Source organism: Cydia fagiglandana, chromosome 17 (genome assembly GCF_963556715.1).
Source record: "Cydia fagiglandana chromosome 17, ilCydFagi1.1, whole genome shotgun sequence".
In the NCBI taxonomy this organism is placed as follows: Eukaryota; Metazoa; Arthropoda; class Insecta; order Lepidoptera; family Tortricidae; genus Cydia; species Cydia fagiglandana.
The window spans coordinates 9,153,260-9,179,243 of record NC_085948.1 but is presented as its reverse complement, the minus strand read 5'-3'; the positions used below and the strand labels follow the sequence as shown (position 1 = coordinate 9,179,243).

At 34.4% G+C, this 25,984-nt stretch overlaps 1 protein-coding gene across 2 annotated transcripts in view; it reads left to right on the top strand.

Annotated features, from left to right (window-relative positions):
* LOC134672381 (synaptotagmin-15-like) overlaps positions 1-25,984 on the top strand; it is a 92,322-nt gene that overhangs the window by 52,554 nt on the left and 13,784 nt on the right. Inside the window, exons 9-12 of one of the 2 annotated variants that reach the window (XM_063530241.1) lie at positions 5,454-5,621; positions 6,050-6,157; positions 7,780-7,996; positions 22,682-22,898. In XM_063530241.1, the coding sequence (XP_063386311.1) occupies positions 5,454-5,621; positions 6,050-6,157; positions 7,780-7,996; positions 22,682-22,809 (621 nt within the window). In that variant the 3' untranslated portion in view covers positions 22,810-22,898. Of the gene's footprint in view, positions 1-5,453; positions 5,622-6,049; positions 6,158-7,779; positions 7,997-22,681; positions 22,899-25,984 lie in introns of those variants that run through there. The other variant, XM_063530242.1, reaches the window with a different exon arrangement.

Genomic DNA, 25,984 nt, shown 5'->3' with positions numbered 1-25,984 from the left:
TTACTAATGTAACGCTAATGTAATGAATATACCTATCACTAAATAGCCAAATTTATAACCAAAGGACATGGTTTGTTTGAGTCAGTAAGTAGTTAAAACTAATTCTTAAGCAAAAGCATTGATATTATTAGCTAAAAAGAACACAAAAAAGTAACAGTTCAATTCAAATATTATTTGCCCTAACAGATGATTGATTAATGTCAGTATATAAAGACAGGATTACAAAAGAAAAATGCCACATAATCGAGACCATGTTATTTACATACATTATTCTCCCGGTTCCAATTTCCCATACTTGTGCTTTCGTATGGAGGTAAAGGGCCTCATTCGGTAATCTGATCACGTGTTATTCGTAACTTTCCGTTTTTCTACCGTTCGATTCAAAAGAAAACGGCAAAGGTCACACTTTCATTGAGAGGGCCGATAGGTTGAATACCTTACATAATAGGTGCATTTCATTTGAGATCTATAATGGTTATATGTGACGTTATCTATGAAAAGGGGCCTTATTGTCGATGGCGTTTACGCCATTATTAACGATGCTCCGATATAAATACAATACCGCGCAACGCTGTGCGGCGTAAGCGCCATCGACAATAATGTCCCTTTTCATAGATAATGCCCCATATTTTCTGTGGATTCAGTTAAAAGTGCATGCTTATATTATTCTTAAGTTTACTTACTTGTGAACTCATAATGACACATTCGACTTTTACTCTAAAAACGCCACTTGTATATCAGTAGCAGTATTTTATGTACAATACCTTTTAGAAAATGACACATTAACAATAAAAAAAGAAAGAAAATTTTATTTAAAAAATATTGCGTCTTTATATCACAGGATTTATAACCTCACGTCTTCAATACACTTTGCGGCTTATCTTATTGTGGAACGCATATTTTTGTCTTAGCTGTAGATTTTCTCATAATACATTATTGTTTCTTTTACATTACGTGCACTCTGTAAAGGCAACACGTTCAATTTAAATGAAAACCCGAATAAGAAAGAAACTTCTTATCTACAAAGTGAACTAAGGTATGGTTTAAAAAAATATGTAGCTAGGTTTAAACATTAGGTATACAGTAAAATGAAAGCTGCTTGCTCGTAAGGATTAGATAAGATTAAGATGGGCTGGCTTTTATTATTCAAGATTTTTCGCAAGTATGTAGCTCATAATTAAATTATCCGCCTTTTTGTTAACTTTTGACCCAACCAATAATGGGTAGAGTCACAAATAAAATAAAATTATATGTATATATATATATATGTACATTTATGATTAGGTATTCTTTTATATTGATTTCCAAAACATCTATGATGAACTCTGTATAAACAAATTTATATTTGGAGTATCAGTTGCTTATAAACCTACGTCAGATCACACACAGATGTCGGAAATACTACCTGTGAGTCCTGTAATTGGCTTACTGTTTTAATCTTGTTGTCTATTATAAGTTTGAAAGCTGTTGGTTCTCCTAACATAAATAAATAAATGTAAAGGGCCACACGTACTGTAAAATGTTGTACGATACATGTGCGAATGGATAGCAACTCATGTCGATTTAAAACACTCCCTTCGATCGTGTTTTAATTTATCGCCACTCGTTGCAAATTTCCTATTTTCGCACTTATATCGTAAAACGTAATGTACTACTTTAACCTCTCATATAATCATAGTTCAAAAGTTACAGATCTGTAAAACTAAGTTTACGCCCACAGACTGTTGTTTGAATTGTTTTCGGCCAACAATAGATATAGAATTGCAATACGAGTTTGATAGATTGATCAAGTTGCGTGATAGATATGACAGCCAAAATGATTGGTACGAAAGTCAGTTTGAACATAAATTAAATATGAAATGTATTTAGAGCTATACCTGTATACGTACCTAAATAAAACTAAACAAAATATCAATCAAGTAGGATAATATGTACAGCTTAAACTTTGGGTAAAAATACCTACATACAATATTTAAATTATTTACACATGTTGTTGACCGAAGCGTAGCAAAGGTCTGCGTTTTGACTCGGGAATTTTGCTTTTGTAAGTATGTCCGGATATTTTCTTCTACAGGTAAAAATTCTCAACCGATTCTCGTAAAATTTTGTGACCAGATTTTATGATTAATTATAATTTTTTGTGGATCCAGCGTGTGGATCCATTTTGTGGAGCCATTATTATTATAAATTACCGGTTTTATAATAATGGCGAAGTCGTAATACCTCGCGCCTAAACAAATAACTCAAGAATAACTATCCGAATTTCGTCAGCTTAGCTAAGAATATGACAAAGCATTGAATAAGAGTAAACATCCGCTATTGTTTGTTTGCAAACGGAAGGTTCCCGGATCTATCCCCAGTAATTGTTTGCTGGGATATAACTTTTAGTATCCAAGTAATTTTAATTAATTTCTGATTGAAAGTTTAAGGTATTCGGGATTGTTTGAATAGTCGAAGTCTAATTACTCGGTTTAACAGGCCGAGTAACTTCACGTGTAATAAGTAAAACTAACATCTCATCATCATCATCATCTCAGCCATAAGACGTCCACTGCTGAACATAGGCCTCCCCCTTGGACCTCCATACGTGCCGGTTGGAAGCGACCCGCATCCAGCGTCTTCCGGCGACCTTAACAAGGTCGTCTGTCCATCTTGTGGGTGGATGTCCTAAGCTGCGCTTGCTAGTCCGTGGTCTCCACTCGAGCACTTTTCGAAAACTAACATCTACTTACTCACAAAGAGGCTATTTAATGGTATGTACAGTCGACGTCAAAGATATGTTTACACTTTTCGCCTTATTACAAAGTAGTAAGGTGCAAAAGTGTAAACATATCTTTGACGTAGACTCGACTGTACATAATATAAATCTTACAAACTTCAGCGATATTTATTATTATTTAATAGGACATGTCTAAACTGACAGATTAAATATTAATAATTAGTTCAGTAGGTGTAGTATGGGATTTAATATAGGCCACATTATATACGTGTTCTCTGCAAACTATACATCTTATGCATGGCTTTACCCTCGTGATAAAATAAGTGTCACTTATTATATTATGTAACTCATGCGAATCACGCGATTGAAAGAACACTGTCACGCTGTGACGTAGACAAATACGCCCGTCATATCCGCGTAGCATCAGTAATGAGTCGCTTTTTACACGACTGCGCAAAAAAAAGAGTGTATTGTTTTTATACTGGGTTTTTGTTATGATTCTTACTGTTATACTTTTCGTTAGTCATAATTCATTTGGTTCGCGTCATTTTTCACGATTACCACTGACTTAATATTAGAAATAGACACACAGAGCGGAACAAAAACGTCAACAAATGTGGAGCAGAATGACATTTCGCACCAATTGCATTGATGATAAAAATGCTTACGTAAATTTTGAGTCAAGATAAATGTTTCGTACGGAAAAGAACTTACTGCCGTAAGCATTAAGTGTCAAATTTGCAAACATAAGTACCAACAATGTTAAAACTTTTAATGCGATGGCATGAAACGTCACGTGACCATTGTATTTACGTCAAACTAAAATAATGAACGAATGGAGTCGCTTTGGTATACTTTAATATAATTTTACAGAAAAATCAAAATAAGAAATAAAACTTTATATTCTTCCTTAAACTATCGCGGTTATTAGGTACTTATAATGTGTAATAAGTTATTACACATTATAACTAACGTACACGGGTTCTTGGCATGGTTTAATTTTATCGGGAGCTCAAATAAGCTATGCCAAGAACCTGTGTACGTTAGTTATGATAAAACATTTTTAGGGTTCCGTGTGTCAGTCAAGCGTGAGTCGGACTTAATGTACGGAACCCTTGGAACGCGAGTCCGACTCGCACTTGGCCGGTTTTTTTTAAAGTATTTAACTAAACTACATACCTACATCTTAAAATTTTAATTGCCTTGAAATAAATTCAACTTATTAAATAACTGTCTTTTAGATCTACATTTACCCTTCGCACTTTCTTTCTTTGCAATATAGTGCAAGCGGACGTTTAGATAGTAATTGGTTATGGCCTTTATCAAAACAATCCTGTGGTTGTTATTGTGTTCTTTCTCGGGAAAAATGTTTACCTGCATAAATGTTTTTAGGACATTGAATGCTATAATAGAGCTGTTATTCTCTACTCCAGCTCGCATGTTACGCCTCAGAATAGCTTCAGTTGTTCTGCATACCGTGAACACATCTTTAGATGTGTAGAAGAGTCCGCCCAAGTTTTTTATGTCGATCAATGTATGGAAATCGGATCTTTCCTTCGCCAGAAGAGCTTTTGCGCATATGTCGCATCGAATGGTTTTCAACAACTTTCGTACAACGAATCCAGCTATATATCCTATGACTTGTTTTATATATTCTGAGCAGCTTCCAGATTCATCTAAATCTCCAGACAAAATGTCACAGTTGGCTTGCATGAAAGTATCTATGGCGGTCTCTTTGGGCGCTTCCGTATTTGTTTCCCGCTCAATGTCCTACCGGTACCCAACAGATGTATTATTTAAATGGGTCATTGTATTCTGACCACTTAATATTGGAATATTTTCTAATGGAATCGCGTTTCCTGTGAATTTTGATCCTAGTTCCAAATGCATTAAAAGCTTTTTATATGCTGATTTAAATTGCACGGTGTTTGGGTTGTTATTGTATCCTCCCTGACTACGGATGTTGCCAAAAAACAGCTCGATGTGGTCTTGGCTGAAATGGGCCGAACACACAAGTGCCGTTTTGTATGGCTTAAAAAGTGCATCACCCCTATCTCTTGCTATAATAGCAGTCCACTCTGCACGTCGCATAGGTTTTCTTGGAAATCTTGAATTTAAACATAATAATATTCCTTACGAATTCTATATAAAAATAAAAAAATATATAGACCTCACATCGACTCATTAGATTTTTGTTCCTTGACAGGGATTCTTTGGTACTAACAAAATAATTTATTCAAAACCATGAAATTACTACCAGATTACATAAATTCTGTGATGCTATCAAAAGAACTAACCGAAAGAAATATATTCCATCCTTTTTCCTTTTTTTATCGTTGTTATTTTTGCATATTTTTACTGCACATTTCGTCATTGTTGACAACTTCACATATGAGCGTTCCAAACAAGACTAAATGAAAAAGTAACGCGTGATCTGTTTTAACGTTACTTTTGCGGGGCCATTTTTTGCGGCTGATTGGGTATCCAGTTCTTATTCTATATCAATGACGATTACCATAAAACAAACCTAACCTAACCTAACTATAGGTTCTATAAGATCTTCGTAAGGTTTAGTTATTCTTAGTTTCAGTTTTATGCCTAATGATAATATTGCAATCAATACAATTATGACTTAAAATTTTATGGGAACCAAAGGGACACCTAATAACTTCTTACCAATTGCTTCAGTTAAACGGTACCCCTATAATTTCCTAAACACTAACAAAATCCCCAGATCCCGCCTGGAAAACTGGACGGACTTACACTGAAGCTCTCGGTCCTGGACTCTGGACGAGTGGGCAAAGGAAAGCAGCTTATTGGTCACGTCATTTTGCCGCTGTCAGAACTCGAGGGCATTGCGCCTGACGAAGAACCACAGCTGTATAAAATGGATATTGAAAAGGTACAAATATCAACCCTTGTATCATATGATCTCTTGACAGAAAATTGTTACAACTATCTACGTACGTACTATACGTAGCGTAGGTACATACAATAATATAATTACCTGCCTTATCTGCGACCTTTTGTAGTAACAGTAGCTTCTCTTTGGCCAAAATTGATATTTGAATAGATCGATTTTTTATGTTGACGTCATTAGCTGTATTTATTTCTAAGGAAAACATCTTGGCACCAGATATTGTTTACGAGTTATCGAATTCCCACTTCTTATTTTAATCCACTTAAGACATGACGTCATCTTCAAGTTAATTAATAAATAAAGATCTTGTTTATGTTTGGAGGATTTCGACTCGATTAATTACTTCCAAAGCTCTTGGAAGTACGAGTAATGAAAGATTTTACGTGATAACAGTGTTTTCTTTGAAACAGGAACTTCAAGAGCCGACATCGGACTTAGGTGAAATATTGGTGTCCCTTCTGTACAACGAGAATCTACATCGGCTCACAGTCACAGTCATAGAAGTCAGAGGGTTAAAGGTAAATTAGTTTTAACCTTTGAAATTGTACGCGTTCTAAATTTCAATTAAAACTGCCCACCTGATAATAACCTAGCTTTTAACGGATTAAACTTTAAGCATTTTGAGTAAAATACGTTTTTGGAGTTATAACTTGGTAGTAATGGTAGAAAACATTATCTTTAAAGAGGAAATTTTACTTGAGGGAAACGAGTAGGCGCAGAGTAAACGCGCCATGAGATCTACGAGTGTTTATTGCCACTAAATCCTTGTTTACACATTCAGGGAAGTCTAAACTTTGGTTTTAACTTCATGCTACCTATCTACCTACATTAAAGTTAGTTAGATACTTAAGCCCCAAATGGAAAGTTATGGTATATAGTATCAAGAAGGTCCTATCCTCGTTATCTGTAGGTATCTATGTCTATCTTATAGAACTGAGATTCTCAGAAAATATGTCTAAGAGTGCTTAACTGCCACCACTCTTCTCATATATTTTATTTGAAATCATCGGAGAGTTGTCAAATATAATTTCGTAAAAAAATGTGTAGGTTTCAAGTAAACGAGACAGCGCTATGCACGTATACAGCAATGTCGCATTCGCACACCGGAGCGGACACAATTTGGAGTCCGCCGTAGACTTTGTATCTTTATATGCCCTATTGTTTGCCCTAGGGAGCTGTTCGCTTGTCATTTATTTAATTATAACGTCTCCTGTTACTTTAGGATTTGTATCTAGATACAAAGTAATCTAAATACCTATTTGTATTTTGTTGCCTTTGGGGAATATACAGATGTAGACGTCGTACAAATATAAATTGTTAATTAAATAAGTAGGCAACTAATAGGTAGATTATCACTTGTCACTAGACCTTATAAAACAATGTCCCCCGCAAACAAACAATGTTTGTATGTTCGCGATAAATTCAAAAACTACCTACTAAACAAATGATCATGCGGTTTTCACCTATGAATAAAGCGATTCTTGTGGAAGGTTTAGGTGTATAATTTGTTAACCCGTACGAAGCCGCGGCTGGTCGCTAGCAATTCATAAATTATAATCATGACACTTTATAAAAACCTCCTGAAAACGCGTATATAACTTTTTCACTCTGCTCCCCATAAGATATGGTAAACAGTAATTATTACCACTGAAAAGAACTGGTAGTGTATTTTCAAGTTATTTTCAGTGAATGTTACATAATTAATTTTCCGTATGTTCATTTTCTCGTAGTCACTCTTGTTTAAAAAATGTGCAAAATGAAACGAAAGATAATAGCAGGTTAAAACTTTTTATTAAAATTCACCGCTGTACTCGAAACGGGTATTAATTTTTTGTAGGTTCGCGGGTTTTATTTTTCGACCGTCTCATAAAAATACTAAGAATTAATTGTAAATTCAACCATATTTTTGCGCTGTGAATAGTTTAAATATCTCAAGACCTTTTAACAAGGCTGACTATCTCAAAGTGCAGGAAACTGTTGGATTAGGACAGACCATGAACGGAAACGGATATTGTGGATAATCTTTCGGAAAAGCCTTTGCCAAGCAGTTGACATCCTTTTACTCATTTACTTAGCTACATTTTCCCAAGTTATTACTTATACAATATTTTAAAATAATTAACTTTTTATTTTTATTTAGCTGGACCCATCTTCAAGCAAACGTGAAATGGTGGTCCGCGTGACGCAGGAGCGCGCATGCCGCGGCGTGCGCGCGCGGCGAACAGCAGCCGTCGAGGTCGCCGAGGACGGGAGCGCGATGGTTTCAGAATGCTTCCACTTCAGACTGCGCGCGGACGAGCTGCATACCACGAGTGTGACCGTGCAGGCGTTGCAGCCACACTCGGTTTATGCCAAAGGTAAAAATATTCATCTTAATTCTTTTATGCTATCATGGTTACAATAATTTACAATATTATCTATGTTAGTACAACATTATAAGAAATATTAAATTACATAAATTACTAAAAGACATCAATAGGAATATAAAACTAAAACTAACTACAATTAAAATAAATAAAACTAAAAATTAAAATCTATGTTAGTGTATTTAAGCTTTTTATTTAGGTCTTTTTGGAGGGAAAACTCTCCCTAATCGCCCTTTTCGGATGGCCCGACCCGTAAACTGCATAAAAGCATTTGCAGCTGCAACTTACATAAATTCCAACTGGTTTAAATGTAAATTTAACACTCCACTAGTCATTATAAACACAATAACAGAAAGTTTGGATGAGATTACATTGCCACGGGCACTGAAAAGTCTAATGACACTTCTAGTTGTTTTTGGACAAAGATTGTTTTATTTGATAGGTAAGTATCTCAGAAATGAATAATTTATTTTAATTGCCACGAATTAACGTTTTTCTTACTTTGTCTTATTAGATAAAATTTAAAACGTTTACCAAAATTTATCATAATATGTTTTACTCATTTAGGCACTAAAAATGCTTGAATATTTATGCTATAAGAGCAATGATCATCAAATTGCTACAACTAAGGCTGCGAGAATGGCTACTGGCTACTTGAGAGTCATGCAACACTAATAAGTGCTTTGAACAAACACAAACCTAGATTCCACTTTTAATAACCAAACCATACTAAACCTAACTATGGAATGCTATGCAAAGCTAAAAACGACGGGTTATTTTAATAATAAAATGCTTTTTCATGCAAATGCCGTATTTTTGCTGGATTCACTAGCTTACACAAACCAAACTCAATAAAAATAATGATCTGTTAATTTTTCCTCGTTTCAAATTCAGCTCTAAATGGATAGAGATACGGTTTAGTTTTAAAAGAAACCTATTTAGAAAATATTCAACAAGCTACGTTGTAAAAGGTTATGGTTTGTACTATTTGTGTCATAGTCTATTAAGCAAATTAAACGCTAAGCCCGCGTCCGAATAAAATGAGCTCGCATTTGTGTGGTAAGCCTATACCTACCTACAGAAATAATGTTTCGTTAGGTATCTAAAAGCTTTCATTTGTAAAATTCTAGACTGGGTGTTTGTTCCATAACTTGGAAACTTAGTGATGATGCCTAGTGACTAGCGTGACACTTTGACTAGTGATGTGATTTTCTTCGCAAATCAACGTAAAAATACTAAAAATTAATTAAGTAAAATATTTTCCGGATTTTAAAATCTGTTAAAGTTGACATCGATATGATTAGTTAGTCGTAGAGTCTTGTCATGTGATATCTCGTTATATACCAACCCAAATAAACAATCCAAAGCTTAATACCGCTCAAGGTTAGCTTTCTACTATAACCATTTCCCATTTAGTTTTATTTCATTTTTATTTGCAATAAAAATAGAGAATCTAACACGTATTGACATGATAATATTTTAAAACTTCGCATTACTCGTACTCAATATTTGTGCAAGATTGCACACAACAGGTATCAAAATAACATTGCCAAATTCACGCCGTACCATAAATCTCACTGACATTCATCAATGTGAAAGTTTTCAGGTAGATACACATCAAATAGGTACGTCATAAAGTTTGCACAAGCAGATAATAATAATACACCACATATATTCCATGAATTTGGTCCCTGAGAAGGGTAAATATTTACGTGACGTGCACGTACGTGACCCACTGCCGTATTCGAACTTCAAGATATTCACAAGAGACGACACGTCCTAGATCCATTTTAGATACGTTATAGTTTAGATGTCAACTAGTTCTCTTTTGCAGCGCAATTCGGGCAACCAATGTCACTTTTACGTTAGATAGAGTAAGATATCTATTAGATGTGAATTGGATCTCTAAGTCATATCCTGTGGAAATCGTTCAAGAGTATCTCCAGAATCGTGCAAATGTCAAATTTGACAGGAGATCTTAAACATATCGTTATCGTATCTTGGTGATGTCTACAAGATATCTAATAGATGTCCATTTCAAAATCGGAATCGGGCCCCCACAATCCTGGAAGTTGTATATTTATAGTAGTCTAAATGTACATCGTAAAGGAAGGTGTATTATTTTGAGAACTAGGTAGTTTTCTTGAACCTTATTTGAGCGGAAACAACATTTTGTTTAATTTGCTTATCTTTTCTGCGAATTATATGAAGATGTTATTAATTGAAAAAATCATGCGATATTAAATACTTTTTATAAACTTACTCACATAATTTTAAAGTTCACAAAAAAACATTTGTAAAATTAAAAAAAAACAACCAGAGGTTTGAACAAAATAACATTAATACACATTTAGGACTACGTTTATGTGAGATTTGCCGCCATTTTTCCCGATATCGCAAACAATATAAATCAGCGGGCGTGCTAATCACGCGAGGAAATAAAATCTACCTGTCAGTAGAGGGTGTGCCTATTGATTAAGTACCTAATATGCGATAAAATTCTATCGATATTATCTAAAATAGATTAAAAGAAAGTTGAAGTATAACTACATCGTTTGCAATATTATGAATTATTAATATTTATACTTGGTCAAGCAAATCTTGTCAGTAGAAAAAGTATACATTATAAAATTACATACAACCATAATTAATGGCTATAAACAACATCTATGTAATTTGTGAGTGACATTATGGTGTGTTCTTTGCGCTGACAATTTGAATTGTCTGTATTACTCAGGCTTATGGTAACATTCCATTTCTAACCGCAGCTGCAGTACCGGTACTGAACGCGTCGCTGTCATTGTCAATTTCCATAGTAAAATTGACAGTAATGCAGCTGCGGTTAGAAATGGAATGTTACCATTAAGGTGACAGTCTATTTCCAACGACAGCTGCATTACTGTTCATTTTACTATGGAAATTGACAATGATAGTGACCCGTTCAATACCGGTAGTGCAGCTGAGGTTAGAAATGGAATGTTACCATTATCTGATGGACAACTGTCAAAAACCGGTGAAATTAGTGAAACATCAGCTTTCAGCATGATTAATTAACCTGGTTTGCGAACAAAATAATAAATCGTCTAGGTAAAATTAATGTGTCAGCAGAAAAATATTACTACCAAAGTTGAACTTCTTAATAGCATTAGACTTTCGGCTCGATTCGGGAAATGAATTAGAGACTCACTAAATATGAAATAGTAAAGATATGTGACTTTCAACTGCAAAAGGTACCTTATGGCGGCTGGCGCCGCGATTCGGGAAATGAATTAGATATTCACTAGATATGAAATAGTGAAGATATGTGACGCTCCACAGAAAAAGGTACCTTATGGCGGCCGGCGCTTACGTCGCATAGCGCCGTAATAATATTGGAGCGGCGTTAATGATAGCGTAAGCGCCATCGCCAACCACCATAAGGTACCTTTACCCGTGGGACGTCACATATCTTTACTATATCGTTTCTAGTTAATCTCTAATTCATTTCCCGAATCGCGCCGGTCATTAGGTAAACGCGACGTTGTATAAAACTCTTTATTAGTACTTTACTTCTACATAAAATAAATATTAGGTATAAGTATTCATAAGACATCTGTAATTTCTAAAGTACACTTAACTTATAAGGTATTTTATTACTCAACATTATGGACTATATGGAGTGTAATTATGAAATAATTATTTGAGTAGACATCGTATTTCATATGAGATATTACTCTTGTATAGCTTGAACGCAATTTAATGAAGTTGAACCGTGAGAACAAAGCAAGTTAAACGCGATTAAAACATAAATAACTTGGAGAGCAGGCCATGAGGAGACTTGTTGGATGGATCAGATATAAGCCCTTACCAACACCCCACTCAACACATGTGCCAGAGAAGCATCTGCCAGGGAGAACTGGCGTAGAATCGTTCGTCGTTCAACGTGACCACGACGGCTCTGCCAAGAGTAATTCGACGGAGAAGAAGATAGAGTGGTTCTACTAAAAGAGATTAATAACAAAATTTTTAATATGTTGATATAGTGACAAAACGCTCCAATAAAAACATTGATGGACAGTTGACGGAGGCTTTTGAGCTTAAAAACAATTTTAACGACATGAACTTTTGAAATAGGTCGATAACTTTTAACTCTAATTGAGTTTGACAAGCCACTCATTAAATGAGGTGGTTCTTTGCTTCGTTGATTTTATGATTGACAACCTTAGCGCCGCTTGCACCATCCCACTGACCCGGGGTTAATCGGTTAAACCGTTAACCCAGTGTCAAATCGTCGGGTGACAAGCAAAAGTCACTAACTAACACCATTGAAATTATTGGATAATAAACCGTGTTACAAGTGTAATAAAGTGCATTGTTACTTAAATTTGTTGATAGTACTTAGTGATTTTTGCTTGTCCCCCGATGAAATTGTACTGGTGACCATGGTAACTACAAGTTTAACTGGTTAGCCCGAGGTTAGCGAATGGTGCAAGTGGCCCTAAGAGGAAAGGGGACGGCCGCTTGTCCATACAAACGTAGTCCCCATTATCCTCTCTGGATATTGACGTTATGGTAAATATTTTTACATAATTTGATGTATATTAACCATAGCTATGCCCCTACGTTGGACTTTTTTCAGATTTTATGAATATTGTAAAAATTAGGAGCGATTTCATACAAATTTTTAAATACTCCTATCTTTTATAATAAATAATAATTGGAAAATAATAAAATTTAGGAGCATAGCTGTGATTAATATCCAGAGACTAAAATGAGAACTTCAATACAATACAAATAACTACTCTTTATTGTACACCTCAATAAAAAGACAATACAAAAAAAATACAGAAATATAAGCAGGGGTATACAAGAGGCGGTCTTATCGCTAAAAAGCTATACTATATGAACGGCGATTTCGCGCGGGTCCTCCACTTTCGTCTTAAGTTTCCACGTATCGAGTTTTCGGGAAAAGATGCAAAACGGTAAACGGTAATGAATATATTATTTCATAAAAACAAGAGATTCTTAATTACAATCTCAAAGAGAATTAATTAAAATGAGTTGTATAAGGTAATAAATTAAAATAATACCGTTAATTTAGTGAAGCAATTGCGCGTAACTTACAAAAGGGTAATTTAAATTAATTTCACTAATTATTAGCCCTAATTACTTATTCATTATTTACTTATAGCTTGTATAATACTTGTTTCAATTTTGTTCATCGAGAACTCTATCGATATCCATAACTACTAACAGTATCTACAGGAAGTAAACCTATCATGGACCTAAATGAACTCGAATGTACCTACATCATGCTTTTAGCTTTTCAGGAACTATGTGATTCGCCGACACGCATATAGGTATAAATAAAAATGTATTGTTGTGTTTAGTGAACGAAGCGAAAGAGGTATGTCAGCATCATAGCAAGTGGAAATACGTGGTCTCTGCCTACCCCTCCGGGAAACAGGCGTGATTATATTTATGTAAAAATGTATTAATTATCATAAAGTTAGTTAAAGAGATATATCGTTCACCTTCTCTCTTATGTAATGGCTTGCACTTTACAGCATCAAGTTTCCGCCTCATGAACGTAGACGTAACGTAGCAAAGGCTACGGCGTAGTGTTGCCTACGCCGTAGCAACCACAGGCAATAATTACAGTGGCTCCTAGTCCTGCACAACACCAACGTATGTACATGCAATTACAATTGCCAAGTTAACAGAGATTGTACCTTATTTCTTTAGCCTCAGAATTCTCTTTAGACTAACAGCATATGGCCGTTTAATGTCACACTGTGCAAGCATTAGCTGAACCTAATTAAGCAGAGACTTTATGAACGTCATAACTGTTTTAATGACCACTAGAATTAGGTAAAATTACATTTTTCATAGCTTTTGCTAGTTAAATAAACATACCGTACATGAATATGCACTTATGCCAATCTTCATTACCGCTGATAAAATAACCTATTAGATTTATTAGCACACTTTAAAAATACGATAATGAAATACTTTATTCAGAACCAAGAGGTAATATTTTCTTTACGCTCATGATATTAAGCTGGGAAATATTTAATATCATGTTTAGGGCGCTTTAGCGAGATACACCGGCAATCGATTTTTATAAGACAATATTGAATTTTTAGGGTACTTATTGCTGGTTTTCAGGAAAAAGCCTCGTTACTAAACGACCTTACTTTACTCGACGTTTTATACGTACTTGTCACAATATCCAGCTGGCGGGTCGCTATTCGGCTTTTAAAGTAATGAATTACTTTATCGTTTAACGCAGGGCGAATAATACATCCTCAGGGTGACACTTGCGAAGCCATAATGGGAGAAGTTCTTTCATTAGGACGCCATTTTTTTGTACAAAGTTTGTTAAAACGTAAGTGATCGCCTTCTCGACACTTACAAGCGGATTTGACTTTTTAATTTATGTTTTTTTTTTTGTTGTTTTCCTTAAAACTATGCCATTTCAAGCAGTGCTTAAAATAGCTAATTTTAGTTTTTTATTTTAGATAGTAATGTAGTTTGCAATTTTGTTTAATTTATTGTATTATAATAAAAGTAGCAAATGTTCACTAGGTGATTAGGAAATAAATAAGGAAAATGTCTATAACTGTGATGTAAATACATATGTTATATATTATAGATTTTCGGTGTAAGACTTTTACTAAAACGCAGTCGAAACAAGACGCACCGACAGAAACAATTAAAATTGTATTTAATAATTAATAATTTATATTTGAATTTTACTTGCAAAATTGTAATGGGTCTGCTGTTGATTTAAAATGAAATATTATGAAACCATGTATACGATACTCGAGCGCTCTTAAAATAATTAATATGATCATGAGACGGCCTTCTATACCCTATTTGTTATATTAATGGATTGAATAATTTAATTAAAGGCTTCTGGGGCGAGTTAGCGATAAAATGACTATTACGTAAGAAGGCTGGAAAGGCCCTGAATATTGACTAGATGTAATTAACTTCAAAAGGGAGTAGATAATTAAATAATAATGGCAAAATTGTAAGTATTATAGAATCAGTTAGCGTTTAAAAAAAACATACCTATTCCCAAAAGTGATATTTGAAGGCCTTTGATGTCATTACACTACCATTACAAAAAGACTCCACTCCTTTTCATTTAACGTGTTTTACAACTATATTCTAATATACATAATTATTATGCTAGCATAATAGGTTTAAATGATAAAAAACATTTTTTTGCAAAAATCAAGTATAATGGATTAACTTGGTCTATTGTAATTACTTAGGATATCTGTGGACCCGATTCATGGTATGTTTCAAAACGGTAGTCAAGTAGAATATAAATAAATAATAAAATTTTCGTTGGTTTAATGTCGTTTTCACGTTTACCGATTTTAATATAATTACTTAGACCTCCGATGCGCCACCGCCGGTGCAACTTTATCATTTCAGGTCAAAAGCTTAATAAATTGCTTTTACCGCTTCAAATGGAAAATCACCACATATCGAACCCTTTTCGAGGTTAAAATTGATGGGATGTTGACAAAAATAACATAATCTACACGTACAGTCATCAAAATTGTTCGTCGATAAATATCAGGCCAATGGGGTTGGCAACTGTCAAAGGTTTGCATAGATGGCACCATCATAGCTTGCCCCTATTTCTATGAGATTTGGCTTAAAGAGCTTGCATCCAGGGTATTAAAAAACAAAAATTTGACACAATTCTAGGGATTGACAGGGCAAGCTATGATGGCGCCATCTGCTAAAAACTTCCACCGGCCAACCCCGTTCAATAATTATAATAATTATGTTTGTTTTTATTCAGTTAGATGAAGTTCTAATATCAGTGTACGTTTGCATTGGTCTGTGAGTTGTCGAGCATTTCGCTCATACTTGTCCGTTCATGTATTGGTGCGAGCTAGACGCACGATAGCTAAACGACATCATTTAGATATCATTCTGATATCAGTGTACATTCGAATAGGGAATATTACGCATAACTCTGCGTAGGTAGCGCCACTAACACTATCTGTCACAATCTGGGGGTCTACCGGTAAACGCAAAAATCGAAATTTCGTTATCTAACCTCTCTATCACTCTTACATATTCGAGCGATAAAGAAGCAGATAACTAAATTTCGATTTTCGCGTTTACCGGTAGGCCCTTGTTAACGAACCGCCTTGATGCATCAATGTCATATTTTGCTGTCTGTGAAAACTTGTCAAAAAACAGTTTAAGGCATATAATGTATAAGTTAGTCTATGAATTTACTAGAGTCGGTAGTGCTGCACTCTGGCGGCAGAATATTGCCGTAATATCCCCTATTGGCCTGTTTCAATCGGCTTGCTATTGCAAACATACCTTCAATGGCTCGCATGTGTACGCTCAGTTGATTGATTACCAGCCGCCATGTTGTAGCGGGGTAGCCGATAGATCATATTGTTTATGAGCATCAGCATAAATAACGTTGAACCTTGTCAGAGTTAACCTGCACAGGTGTATAAGTAAGTGAGCATGTAATAAACATATTGAACGTGTATTGAACACAAAACAAGTAGATAAATAAAACAAATAATAGTATAAATACAAAAGCGAACTTAGTACTTAGTATATGTATAACTATTTAATAAACATGTGTGAATGTATTAAATAAAGTCATCATCATCATCATTTAAAGCCTATATAGGTCCCACTGCTGAGCACAGGCCTCCTCTCATGCGCGAGAGGGCTTGGGCTATAGTCCCCACGCTAGCCCAATGCGGATTGGGGACTTCACATACCTACACCTTTGAATTTCTTCGCATATGTATGCAGGTTTCCTCACGATGTTTTCCTTCACCGAAAAGCTAGTGGTAAATATCAAATGATATTTCGTACATAAGTTCCAAAAAACTCATTGGTACGAGCCGGGATTTGAACCCGCGACCACCGGATTGAAAGTCGGGCGTCATATTAAATAAAGTATCATAAAATAATTACACATAAATGCTACTGTGCGGATGAAAACTAATAAATATATTATAAAAAATATGTGTTAAGGTTGTAATATATTACTTTGACTAAAATGTAATTATTAGTGGAAAGACCTTGAATGATTATAATTGCTAGCTATAATGTAAATGTTATATGACAGATGCTTAAAAAGGATTTAAAACATGTGTCAAAAATATAGACATAAAATTAAATTTTTAAACAGATTTAAGATAAATATGTTTTATTTTACGTTGTGAGGAAACCGGACTAATCAAAAACTTCCTAGTTTCTCCTCTGGGTTGAAAGTTCAGATGCCAGTCGGTTTCGTAAAAACTAGTGCCTACGCCAACTGCTGGAAATAATTGCCAAGCAGACCTCAGGCTCCCATGAGCCGTGGCAATTAGCTGTTATAAACGCTAGGAAGAAGAAGAAAAGGGAATGGACAAAAATTGTTATTTTTGAATGTTCTTTGTCTAACCTACTCGAGGACTTTCGTATAAAGAATTCAAATTCATGTTAATAACTTTACGTATACCAAACAAACAAAAAACCCGCACAAATATTTGAAGTTAAACTCTCGAGTAAAAAGTTTTCGGTTACTTTGCCTGAAAACAGGAAACATTAGGTAGAAATGAGGTAATAAATTAAATAGAATTATGTACCTTTGTTACTTTTCTATTTTAATTTCGTTTCTTTGTAGTCTTAACTAAGTATCACAAACAAATGATTTTTAAATGTTAATATTTTTTTATTTTAAATATGAATGTTATCGTATTATTCTGGCATTCGTTCCCTTCCCGCGCCAAACTGGTTTTTATGCCTCAGCTTCGCAAGAATTTGTTAAAAAATATTTATAATATATTTTAATGGTATTAAGGCAGGATTCCACCAGTGTGTACTGAATATGCTTGTGCCGCACAGTGCCGTACACTGGTGGAATCCCGCCATTATATTATAGCTTAAATACCTACACATTAATTTGTTCTTCTACATATGTATGTATCAACTGTCTTTGCTGTTTTGTCCATTCATTGAGTGATATAAAATGAAATGTCGAAATGGCAATAAGCGTATTTAATATTTAACCATTTTATCTTTTTTGACAGTTAATGTACACCGCCGCTCACCAATGACAGCTTTTTTGTTCAATAAATTTTAAATAAAATGAATAGAACACTAATTTATTTAATATAATAAGAAAAAATGGCTTACTTTTTATTTAACTGGGATACAGAATACTAAAATACTGTTTTTTTTGTCAAGGTTTGGTATGTCCTACATTGTTTTGGTTTTCAAAATCGTATTGAATGTATGATAATTAATTAGTTAGATAGGTAGTCTGATTTAACGACTAATGAAGCAGTGACAAAAGTCAAAACCTAACCTAGATAAAATCTTCAGCGGATAATCTAAAATCAATTAATCAGCCACCAGACACACAGCCAATCTCTTTTCAATCGGACCTCAGTAAAAATGTTATCAATCGTAACTTTGAGGTCGAAGATTAATTAGACAAGTATTAATAGAGCAGAGTAAAACTTTTGAATAATTATTCAAAGCCTAAGAGCGGTTTCGCACTACGTCCGATCCGAATCCGATCCCAACCCGTGAAAGTATGGTCCGTAGTAGCCGTAGAACTATTTCTAAGCTAAGCTACGCTAAGCGTTTGATTAAAACGCTGCACACGGAGTTCGATTCAGTTATGTGTATACCAATGTGTTACGGTTTTGATACGAGCTTTAAGATCACTCACGCTGATTCGTGCATGCAAAATGTAAGTCGTACATAACATGCGCGCCAACCGGGTCTCTATTGTTTCACAAATAGTTTAAAGGCATAATATTATACTGTTTGTCCGAATTTTCGTAAGTAATAATTGGTTATTCTCATAAAAGCGTAACTTTTCAGGATTGCCATAAAACAAACCTAACCTAACCTATCTATAGAATGACCTTATGAAAATCCTAAAAATTAACGGTTTCAGTTTTATGAATTTTATGATTAACGATAATATGACAAACAATACATTATGACTTAAAACCTCAACATGGGATTAGTTACCAAGCGGACCCCAGTTGATGACGAATAAATGAGCTTCTCCCTTCAGCATTAGGGTAGTATTTAACCGAACACCTTGCCACATACTAAAAAGATTTTACCTTCAAAAAACATTAAAATCACAGCAACTCTTCACAAATAGCACATTTAATAAAATAATGGATCGCCGTTTAACCTTTATCACATGTCATATCACGTTAAGAAACTTCATAATTGTTAGACTTGTGAGAAATCCTAGCACATCCCTCAAGAGTAACTACTCCTACACGATAACTTAGTTATTTGTTGCACAATCCACATCCGAATAGCAAGTCAAAATAGCAACTTGAAAATCCAATTTAATCCAAAGCTTTGCAGCAGAAAATTGCAGAGTCTGAAACAGCCCGTGAATCTTACTTAACAAGAAGACTAGAATGTATTATGCGGAGAGCAGTTTACCTTTTCTTGATAATATTATTTATTCACAAAGTGTTGCGTTTTTGCGTTGGCCTGCTTAGAAATTTTTAATTCTTTATCTGGTAAAAAGTTGTTCTTACTTAAAAACAAAAAGCTTTAGCCGTTTGTTTAGTGCTGGAATTGAATATTTTTATAATGTTAATTTTCTTTATTTATTTTTCTTCTTAAGTTAGGTTAATTATAATATGGATATAAAAGTAAAATATAAAAACACTTACAAACAATAAAAAAAAAATTATAAACACATTATAAAAAACCTAACCTAGGGTGCAGCGGGGCAGGGCCCAAGCTGCCGGTGGTCAGGGCCGCAGAGTGAGGAATCGACGTACTATACGCGCCGTGTCCAAAATTACCGCCTTCTGCATCTGACCCTTGATCCAACCACCTAGCGAGAGTCTCTCTAGGTGTTGGTCGAGACTCTTCGCTATGAGACCGTTCGCTGACACGACTATAGGAACAATGATCGTCGAGTCAACATCCCACATGGCGGTTATCTCGTGAGCTAAGTCTAGGTACTTGCTGGACTAATGTTAATTTATTATTATTTTTGCAATAAACTTACAGTATTTATTGAAAAATTGCTTCTTCCTGCGACTTTGTCTGCATGGAGAATGACGATTTCCGTGTTCAAAACTACCCTTTAATCTTTCCCAGGATTCAAAGCATCTTTACCAAATTTCATATAAAAGGATTCAGTCATTTATCCGTGACGTCGAAACAGACAAACTGACAGTCAAAGTTACTATTGCATTATTATATTTGTAATAAGAGAATACAGAATAAGCTCATAATTCAAGCGATGAATTATAATTAGTACTAGGTATCTAAACCTCAATCAATTTATTCAAATCTGAAATAATTCCGACCTACCGACCTGAGGAGTACCGACTTAGCAAGGTAAATAATTACTCGGCGCAATTCGGGAAATGATTTAGAGATTCACTAGATATGAAATAGTAAAGATATGTGACGTTCCACGGCAAAAGGTACCATTGCCCCGGCTGAATATTGGAGCGGCGTTATCAATAGCGTAAGCGCTAGCCGCCATAAGGCACCTTCTGCCGTGGAACGGCACATATCTTTACTATTTCACATCTAGTGAATATCTAATTCATTTCCCGAATCGCGCCGACTGTTAGAATATTAACAAGGCTTTGTGAATTTCTAGCAATTAGACTAAGTTTTCAGGATCTATCATGGGCCATGACCATGACTCATAGCACATTTTGCAGCAACTGGAAATGTTATATTTTTATTTTACTAACTGAATATCTAGTAAGTAGGTAGTAGCATTGAAATTATATACCTACATACATAGCCAAATAAACGTTATATATACACATACTCTCCTAAAAAATATAATTGACAAACGCTGTGATCTAAAAGCTAGAACGTTTCTTAGCACATGGTATATGTGATATATGGTCTAATTATTTAGGTGCTCATAATGTGTCGAATGAAAGGAATAGAAAGGACCAATTACTTGTCTTATCATTTAAGCCCGTCTAGACTCGAGAATACCTAGCAATGTATTTGATTAAACCTGCGGATTTTAAACCTTAACTTGTAATTAGTTTGCTACCCGTATTTAATTAGTCCATGTATGGCTCGCGGCAACCTCGTCATATTCTCTTTGAATCAAGTGCAAATATACTCTTCTATGTATCTGAGTATACTTATTGTTGAAATAAATTTAAATATGTAGCTGTTGAATATTGAATAATTTTATGGTTTAGACTCACTTGTCGCGCGAGTGACGAAAAACAAGTGAGTCTAAGGGTAACATTCCATTACAACAACAGCTGCATTACTGTCAATTTTACTATGGAAATTGACAATGACAGCGACGCGTTCAGTACCGTTCAGTTGCGGTTAGAAATGGAATGTTACCATAAACCGTAAAATTATTCAATATTAGTACTTACTATTATTCAATATTAGATATACTTATGTCTCACAACAGCTTAAATTCGATGTACGCAATTATTAAAGAAACAATTTTAACACTAAACACAAATAGAGTAATTTTAATTTTTAACAAGCAGAAACGTCTGCGAACGATGCTATTAAGCTTAGAATAAATTTAAAAGTGGAAAAAAGTGGAAAAATTACTGTCTTGGGTGAGACTTGAACTCACCCAAGACAGTAACACACAAGACAGTAAGACAGTGTCTTGGGTGAGTTCAAGTCTCACCCAAGACAGTAATTTTTCCACTTTTAAATTTATTCTAAGACAAATAGAGTAGTTACCAGTTTTTGAATTTATACATCTATCGCGTCAGGTTCAACATATTTATAGTCGTAGATGTTCTGTTGATCTTTTAATTGGCAGAACTTGTATAATATATTTAAATTTAATTATTGCAAGCAATAAAAAGGGACTCATGAATTTGAACATTATGACTCATAATTTATGACTCCCTTATATGTCGTATTTAATTGCCGGTTCACATACATGAAAACCTACTTCTAGTTTGGGATTGATTGCAATTTCGGGAAACGTGATATATTTGGATTTTTCGGGAAAACCTTGTAGATTGGTGCAGCCTTGAAAAGGGCTAAGTTAAATGCTTGTAAATTAAACTTTAACTAAAATTTAAACTTGATTATTACCTTTTAAATGTGTATCGGCTATCCAATATAGCCTGTACCTATACAGGGTGATTTCAGGGTCGTGGAGCAAGAGAGCCAGACATCTTACAGAATCCGAAGATGAGCCTAGTTAATGATGTTGTTAATTATTGTTTATCACCAATAATGATGATTATTTTCCAGGTGACAAGTAGGAAAAAACATTTTTGCATACAATTTGGTGACCCTACTCAATGTGACGTCTTGTCGCTTTCCATACAGCGTACCTATGTCAAAAGTCATAGGGTGACCATAATTACTTAGTATAACATTAATTTTACTTGAAAAATAAGAATAATTAAATTAATTATATTTTAATCAAATACTACCATATGATAATGTGGATCATTAACAGAGTCAGAAAAAGTGGTTCTGGATCACGACCCAGAAATCACCCTGTATGTATAGCCAATCAGAAGCAGTATCATGGTCGCATTTTTATCACCTGTTATGCCACTCATGCCATACGTCACTTTCGCACTTACATATTTGTTAGAACGTGACATGCAGTGACAAATGATAAAGAGCCGACCATATTAGCCCTACAAATAGGTATGTATAAATTCTGCATTGTTCCAGATCGCCTGCTCGGCAAGTTCATGCTCGGCTCGTACATGTTCGCCCGCGGCCGCGCCCTCCAGCACTGGAACTCGGCCCTCGCCGCGCCGATGGAACAGGTCAAGCAATGGCACCCGCTCACCAATTAAACGACTCGGCCAAATTAAACGCCTATTCAGATTTCTGAAATATGATATAAAGTGAGTGCAAGCAAGCAAGATGCACTGACATATCAAAATATTTATGAAATTTGAATACGCCATAAGGAATACACGATCACATTTATACTAACACTTTCACTATTTTAATTTTATGAGGTTATGGCTTGGATTTGTTGCAAAAGTTGAATAACTGAGAATTAATTGCATTTTTCACGTACATACAACGATGTAAAATTTGGAATGAACGCTGGATGCGCCTACAGAAAATTATAAAAAAGTTAACAACGGATACACGATCTAGATCAGTATTAAAACAATAATAAAATATGCAGAAGTCTTCTCGTAATTAAGTACATATCGATCACCCAGATTAATATTTAATATCAATATTTTAGACATCATTAACTAGTTAATGCACTACCTGATCGACTTATTACGAGTAACAGGTATAAGTACGACCTATCAAATCTGTGGCCTGTGAATATGGCGGTCGAAATTTGAATATTGAGCACGGGGCGCGTCTGCAACTAAAATTGGTTATTGGAAAATATTCCTGTGCGATGTGGCACTTTGATACGTGAAAATGCTTTTAGTTTACACCAGTCCCGTTTTATTTTCAATTTTATAGTTGGTTTGTATGTTAGAGCAGGTTTATTAAATAATAAAGGTACAATCTACAATTTCTACTGTTATAAAATCTGGTCTTGATTTCTGAAATAATGTTTTGTTTAGAGTAATTCGGATATGTATAATATTTTTCAAACTCGAAGGGTAGAATCTGTCATCTCCATATAATTTATAACTTAAAACCGCCAAATATTGCAAAATGGTATTGAAATGACAGGTCGTCATCCTACCCTTTTAGACAAAGACACTTAAATTGTCTGAGAAGTTTTTTTATGAGTAAGGTGTATTCGGGTAATACCGAATGTCGGATAATTCCGAAATTCAGATGAAAATCACCCTTAATTCCATCATAATAAAAGTCTCTTTTCGGAATTATCCGACAGTTTTCGACATTCGGAAATACCCGAGTAAACCTTAGGTAATTGTGGATTTAATCAAAGTTTCACAAAAGTAACATATTATTGTCAATATGGTATCGTATTGGGTCGTCCCATTCGTTTTTCGTCAAGTTCTTAAATTAGTCCTATTCTGCTTTCGTCACGCATTCTACATTGAAAGACACCGACGACTGTAATGAATGTAGAATGAGTGACGAAAGCAGAATAGGACTAATTTAAGAACTTGACAAAAAACGTATGGGACGACCCAAGACGATACTCGTACCGTCAATATGATACAGAATGAAAAACTTATACTGTAGCACTTTTTCACTATTTAACTGTATACAACTTTTCAGGCATAATATATGATGAAATTTAATAAAAACTATCACAATTTTCAATTTTCGTTTAGTAAGCGTTATGTCATTTATTTCAATTTTACAAACAACCCGGTGTACATTTAGAAATGATAATACTTTTTTATCATTTTGTGTAAATAAATATGTGTCATAATTTAAGCTAAATTTCTCGTATTTTTATAATCCTCTTTAACTATATATAAGTTTGATGTTAACAAATTATACCCCTTAGGTTAATAAACAATACCAATAATAATAAACACCAGTACATATACAGTGTGTTTTCTGTAACATGAGCAATAAATTAAACTGTAGGCTGTACTCCTCAAACTGACCAACATTTGTTTAGCAACTTTTGAAAATAACTCATGGTTTGATTTTTATTACACTTTAAAGTTTATTCTAAGACGCAATGTATTGCAAATTTTGTTATGTTAAAAGCGTGACAAGTAACGTCAAACACACTGATGTCAGCGTACATTGAAGGCAATATTTATTTTGTATGAAAAAGAGGAAGGATTCATAATTTTTAAAAGTTGCTGAACAAATGTTGGTCAGTTTGAGGAGTACAGCCTTTAGTTTAATTTATTGCTCCTGTTACAGGAAGCACCCTGTATACTCTTACGTCTTACCACTACAATTTCTCAAAGTATTTTTATTTGTAGCTTTATAAATATGCAAGGAACTTTAAGACAAAAAGTACTTAAACTACGCCAAATAATTATTTTATTAAATAAAGGAATACTAAATTATTGTCTACATAATGTGATAAACAAATTTACTCCGATGGGTCATACATTTGTTAGGGCGTTTTGATTTTAAACAGAGCAAAGATTCGACATTGAATATTTTCACTGTAGGTTAGTTTGATCATTTAAATAATATCATAAGATTATGCATAAAATCCAATTTGAATTCAGAGTTTGAAGTGAAGTTTTATTCTCGAAAGTATCATGAAATCTGAGTACTATTTAATGATTAAACAATATATGTTAATTGTGTAGGTATTTACGAATAATTGTCCTTAGAGCGTGTTCTGATTGTAATAATAGATTATGATTTGGATATGATTCTTTAAGACTTTAGCAGAAACATCACTTTTGACACTAATAAATACCCATAACATTATATCCAGATCAAATGTATAATAACTTTTTATTACAACCAGACTACACGTCCTTAAATAATTGTATTTATATTCATTAATAAGTTAAATGTATGTTAGATAACGCTCAGAGTATAATTGATTAGGTGTAGTATTTAATAAATGTTTTATGTATGTTCAAAATATATAGTAGGACCCATCGATAGTAATAGAGAACTATACATGTTAATTATCGTGAAATATACACATATAATAATATTATATATTACGTAGTATATCTTTATAATTTCAAGCAAAATTTCAAATGAATAAATGATGTTACGCCAAATTGGCGAAAATATGTTGTTTTATTTATTATCAGTACATTGTAGGTATATCATTGTTATCTTCTAGCCAGTGTCGGCAAACCTCGCGAGTTGCAATGCGGTCTTTGGAGTTGCGGCTTTCTAAGAGACCCAAAATATAGACTCACTTGCCTTAGACCGCTCAAGTCAAGTTTTATGGCTCGTTAAGATTCCTAAAACTGACGACTTTTATTGCGGTTGCTGTTTTTCGTCAAACGTTTGCCGACCCCTGCCCTCGCTTTATTCGGGCACAGATTGCTTTCAAAGGGTAGGTAACGCATCATTAGTGTGCTTTTATGTAATTACATGTAGGCTAGTTTGGCATTGCATTTGATCCTTGACTACAGT